Consider the following 6,256-nt stretch of genomic DNA (forward strand, 5'->3'; position numbering starts at 1 on the left):
CAGCCGGTGACGTTTCATAGCCCCCCTCATAGGATGAAGAGAAACCAGACAGTCTTTACAATACAGTAAACAACAGTCGGTACAAAACTTGACAGCTTTAGCCTGATTATCCTCCTCACACAGAGAACAACATGGGGTATCATCCTCAAACTTCACAGCAGAAGAGAACCTCTCCACTATTTCTGCCAGATGAAAGTTGTGAGGCAGGCCAGCCACACCTTCTCTCCCCAGACTGGTTGGTGTCCGACATACAGGGCATGAGATCAGCTGGTGAACACCCTCACTCCCCGTGGAGACCTCATCTGTCTGTCCAGGTTTAGATTTGTCAGCATACACACCAATACACTCTCTACAAAAACTGTGCTGACAAGGTAACATTACTGGTTTGCGGAATGTTTCCACACATATCGGACATGTGAGGACTGCTTCACGATTTTCCTTGCTTTCAGCCATTACACCCTCGGTTTTTCACTGAAATAAAACCAGGAAATTACTTAAACTGGTACCAATACAGATCCTCCATTAACGAAAATATAAAATTTCAACACAGTACACCGTCTCCATCTGCAGTTCAGTGCATATTCCTCTCTTCCAACAACATATGGGGTACAGTATTTTTTGTCGCTATTGCTGAAGAAGCATTGCTATACATGTTACATGAGAGTTTGAGCACCTCGATTCCCTGAGTGGAAATAACTGCTCAGTTAGACATTTGACGATTCTAGCATTTATCATGCATAAGAGACAATTTTTTACAGTCAGTAGAACAGGACACTATGTGATAATGGGGTGGAATGTCTAAAGTTTCTCTATCTGAGAAAATTGTGACGGGTCAAACTCTGCCACCTTCCAGTGTTTTATTGTGTTATTGTTAGGAATACAAAGACAACTTATCAGCCTGAACAGGAGATCCGTAAGCTATAGGCTGTAGAAGTAGGTTAGTATCTGTTAAAACTCACACAGGCAGCCCTATCTAATCTATACCAGTTCTATACTAGTCCTGCATGTGGGTATACCACCGTCCCGACGGGCGAAGCTGTGTCAAGTTACGCCTTCCATTATCCGTGATCAGTAGGCGAGGCTGTAATGTCTGCTGTGTGTGGCGTTAATACTACACGTAGTCACTTCATGCTTACATATACATCTGGGTGTTTATAACATATACATCATAACGGGAAGGTCGCTTATATACAAGTTTGTTTGTTTTTTTAGGGATCCCGTTCTTCCGGAACGGGATCCCTATTGTAATCGTTCTGTTTTTAGGGATCCCGTTCTTCCGGAACGGGATCCCTATTGTAATCGTTCTGTTTTTTCTTATTATTATTATTAGGGATCCCGTTCTTCCCGAACGGGATCCCTATTGTTATTGTTCTGTTTTTTCTTATTATTATTATTATTAGGGATCCCGTTCTTCCGGAACGGGATCCCTATTGTTATTGTTCTGTTTTTTCTTATTATTATTATTATTATTATTATTTTTTTTTTTCGATTTTGTTAGCAGCAGAACTCCAACACCGTTCAACATAGAAGTTCAAAATTTTGCACACATAATCTAGCGGAAATTTTCTAGGGGTATATTTTTTTTTTTTTGGCTATGTCACGTGGTTCGGCCGCCATATTGGATTTTGTGTATAATCTTTAAAAATCTTCTTCTCCAGAACCACTGAACCGATCATTGTCAAATTTAACATGCAACTAGTAGGTCATGAGTTCTTTAAAGTTTGCGAAAATGGTTTACTTCCGATCAAAACTTTGGAAGCTCGCCATTGGTCGAATTTATGACGTCACAAAAAGTTCTCAAAGTTCATTTGTTCTGAACGAATTCTGATGTATCTTGAGCTGCTGATTCCGAATCTTGTTGTATTTTTTGCATATCTGTGTAACTTTTTGAGATATGAGCAAAAAACTAAAAAAATTACGTAATTTCAATAGTTTTTTCGCTACAAGCGTTTAAATCACAACACCGTTTTTTGTTTAGAAAAAGGTGCTAATCCTATTGCTTTAACATGGAGTTAGATGGGGACTGGACTGGGTTTGTAGTATTTGACCTGATGCTTTCGGCTACACTGTCCGTGATCTCCCGAAACGGTTGTAGGATGACATTGATTCCAGTTCCCATCTAACTCCAGTACTCTATTAGATGGCGTAGAGATCTAACTACAACAGCAAACGACATGGACCTGTAAAAGTTAGCTTTGTTTTGCGCAGACCTCGTGCTCTTTACTATACGTTAAACAATCCAGGGTAATTAACAAATATGGATATGTGAACTGGTCCAAGTGCTGACTTTCTAACGATGGCCGAGCTATGAGTGGAGTAGTGAGTCTGTGCATGGCATGTCGTGGATTGAGATGTGAATGTACAAACTTGCTGTTACACTGGTCGTGTTTTTGCCTTATTTCTTACAATTAGCGGGCTAAGTCTGCCAAGGAACGACCGTTTTTCACTGGGCATAGCGTAGCATCATTAAGGTCGCCAATCTATTCGAGGGAATGGAAATGACCGGCCGACTGCCTCAATGGCGAAAGGTGTAAGGTCGCATGGAAACTTTGAAAGCCGTGTATGTGGAACATGTGTCCTTCGAACACAGAACATGAAGGGGAAAACTTCATCGATCCGATCCGGGATCCCGGCCTAGGATCTGCTATTCGCAGATCCATTCTAGTTAGGGATCCCGTTCTCCCGAACGGGATCCCTATTGTAATCGTTCTGTTTTTTAGGGATCCCGTTCTCCCGAACGGGATCCCTTTTGTAATTGTTCGGTTTTTAGGGATCCCGTTCTCCCGAACGGGATCCCTTTTGTAATTGTTCGGTTTTTTCTTATTATTATTATTATTATTATTATTATTATTTTTTTTTCACCGACCTTGTTAGCAAGGAAACTTTTTTACCGTTCAACATAGAGGTCTCAAATTTTGCACACAAATTCTGGCGGAGATTTTCCAGGGATAAATTCTCCATTTTTTTTTCATGTCACGTAGTTTTGCCGCCATGTTGGATTTTGTGTAAAACTTTTGAAAATCTTCTTCTCCAGAACCACTGAACCGATTCTTTTCAAATTTGACATGCAGCAAGTAAGTCACGAGTTCTTTAAAGTTTGCGAAAATGGTTCACTTCTGGTCAAAATTCTGGAAGTTCGCCATTGGTCGAATTTGTGACGTCACAAAAAGTTCTCAAAGTTCAATTGTTCTCAACGTATTCTGATGTGTCTTGAGCTGCTGATTCCGAATCTGATTGTATTTTCTGTATATCTGTGTAAGTTTTTGAGATATAAGCAAAAAACTCAAAAAAGTGACGTAACTTCAATGAACTGTAACTCGAGAACTATGGCAGTTAGAAATGTGCAACCTGCACGAAATTGTAGCCCAAGACATGCTCTTTTGAGCATTCGTCAACGGATTTGAGCTCCGATCAAGAGTTTTTTCGCTACAAGCGTTTTAATGACAAGACCGTTTTTTGTTTAGAAAAAGATGGGAATCCTATAGCTTTAACATGGAGTTAGATGGGGACTGGACTGGGTTTGTAGTATTTGACCTGATGCTTTCGGCTACACTGTCCGTGATCTCCCGAAACGGTTGTAGGATGACATTGATTCCAGTTCCCATCTAACTCCAGTATTCTATTAGAAGGCGTAGAGATCTAACTACAACAGCAAACGAAGTGGACCTGCAAAAGTTAGCTTTGTTTTGCGCAGGCCTTGTCTTCTTTACTATACGCTAACCAGGCCAGGGTGATTGACAGACATCGCCATGTGCTCTGGTCCAGGCGTGGATTTTCAAACAACGGCCTAGATATCAGTAGAGCTGCATGGCAGGTCGCGGATTGAGATATAAGAGTACAAACTATGATTTTTCTTCTTTCTTTCTTTTTTCTTACCGCTGATGCCTGTCAGTCATGTCAGAGTTCGATCCCAGCTTAGCCAATTTGTCAGGCGATGAAAATGTTGTCAATTTCAAGGTTTTAAGTAGGCTGCTAGGCGTAGTTGGATGTTCTGATGACGAATCTGGTGTTTTTTTTCTTTCTCCGACGCACTGTTTTTTTCGCCAGTTGCTATGAAAGTGCGAAAAAGTACAATTCTAGACCATGTTTGGAGGTCACGTGACACAAAATTGCTGCAGCTGTGGAGCTGAAAATGACTGAGTGTAAAGGGCTATATGGTTACAGTAGGCGTACTGAAAATCGTTGAACTGTCGTAATGGATGTGGGAGTTGCAGGGCTTGAAAAATTGTCGAAAGGCCGATTGGCTATGTTTGGCACTTTGACGTCCCCATGTTATATGATGCATTTTAAATGCATTTGCGACTAGGATGAACACACGAACATTGTAAGCATGCCACCAGACGTAGTTTGACGTGCTAATCATGAATTTGGGCATATTTCTTGATGGCGACGTACAGTTTTGCCGCAAATTGCGATCAAAAGGCGAAAAAGCGCAATTTTTCACTACACTGGCCGTGATCTCCCGAAACGGTTGTGGGATGACATTTAGCTATACAGTACTCTATTAGATGACGTAGTGATCTAACTACAACAGCAAACGACGTGAACATGTCAAAGTTAGCTTTGTTTTGCGCAGGCTTTGTTTTGCGCAGGCTTTGTGTTCTTTACTATACGCTAACCAGGCCAGGGTGATTGACAGACATCGCCATGTGCTGTGGTCCAGGTGTTGACTTTCTAACAACGGCCTAGATATCAGTAGAGCAGTGTGTCTGTGCATGGCAGGTCGTGGATTGAGACATGAAAGTACAAACTTTAATTGTTCTTTTGTCTATGTTTTCTCCTTCCCGTGACGCCTGTCAGTCATGTCAGAATTCGATCCCAGCTTCGGCAATTTGTCAGGCGATGAAAATGTTGTCAATTTCAATGTTTTAAATTGGCTGCTAGGCGTAGTTCGATGTTCTGATGACGAATCTGGTGGTTTTTTCCCACGCACGGTTTTGTCGCCAATTGCTATGAAAGTGTGAAAAAGTGGAATTTTCACCCATATTTGGAGGTCACGTGACAAAAAACTGCTGCAGCTGTGGAGCTGAAAATGACTAAGTGCAAAGGGTTATATGTGTACTGTAGGCGTGCGGAAAATCATGGAAGTGTGTCAATAGATGAGGGAGTTGCAGTGCTTCAAATATTGTCCAAAGGCCGACTTGTTATATCTGGCACTTTGACGCCCCCATGTTATACGATGCATTTTAAATGCATTTGCGTCTAGGATGAAGGCACAAACATTGTAAGCATGCTACCCGACGTAGTTTGACGTCCTGATCATGAATCTGCACTTTCTGGCGACGTGTAGTTTTACCTCAAATTGTGTTGAAAACGCGAAAAAGCGCAATTCCCACCATATTTGAAGGTCTGTTAAGAGAAAACCGTTACAGCTGTAAAGCTGAAAATTACTGAGTGCAAAGCGCTACCCATGTACTCTATGTGTGCTGAAAATCTGTGATCTGTTTCAACAAACACAGGACATATACGTTTTCAAGTAATGTCCAAAGGCATATTTACCACATTTGGGACAGTTACAAGCTATGTAGTGTAATACAATGTATCGATGGGTGCGAAGAGTATGCATCATATATATGTTCTCCTATCTGTCTGGTTTGCACTGCAATAGCGATTGGCTCAACCAGTGTATCTTGTATATGTATTTCCAAAAGTTATCTTTGTTTTGCGCATGCCCATTTTTCTTTACTGTGGCCACGTTATACGTTAACTTAGTCATGTTATACGGTCCGTGTATTATTGGATCGGCAGGGCGAATACGGTCAAAGTGCTGCCGCCACTGAAATACCATACCGAAGACACCAGACACTTCAGCCAATCATTTTATAAGCTGACATCGGGCTGACGAGTCCGGTCTCCCCGCTCGAAGCTCTTAGCGCTGTGCACCATTGGAGCCAACAAGTGCTATTTTAATGCCTTTGGTACATTTTGACCTCGGGATGTACACTCTAACCAATAGGCCACCGAGGCGGTCCATATATGTTTGATAATGTGGGCACAAATTGAAAGTACATGTATTGTTTGTACACACTTTATTTAACCTAACCGCACAAGCCTCTGTCACTGTGCTGTGTAGAAATCGAAATATTTTCCAGTATATATGTGTGTGTGTTAATGCTAGTCAAGAAAGTAAACTGTTTACTTGGTGGGGATTGTTGAAAATATACAGCAACTGAATAACACCAAAGTGAAAAGTACATTTTCTTTATTCAGGTAAAGTTACATATATAGCACAACTAGTGCCGAAAAAAAGGAGTGG

General features: G+C 41.3%; 1 protein-coding gene across 1 annotated transcript; it reads right to left on the minus strand.

Moving 5' to 3' along the window:
- Positions 1–83: 83 nt before the first annotated feature.
- LOC135481501 (tripartite motif-containing protein 54-like) lies at positions 84–453 on the minus strand (the record flags this gene model as incomplete). Its single annotated transcript, XM_064761322.1, has 1 exon — positions 84–453. A coding segment is annotated over exon 1 (370 nt), but the record flags the coding sequence as incomplete, so codon positions are not given.
- Positions 454–6,256: the final 5,803 nt, after the last annotated feature.

Source organism: Liolophura sinensis, unplaced genomic scaffold (genome assembly GCF_032854445.1).
Source record: "Liolophura sinensis isolate JHLJ2023 unplaced genomic scaffold, CUHK_Ljap_v2 scaffold_189, whole genome shotgun sequence".
NCBI classification, from domain to species: Eukaryota; Metazoa; Mollusca; class Polyplacophora; order Chitonida; family Chitonidae; genus Liolophura; species Liolophura sinensis.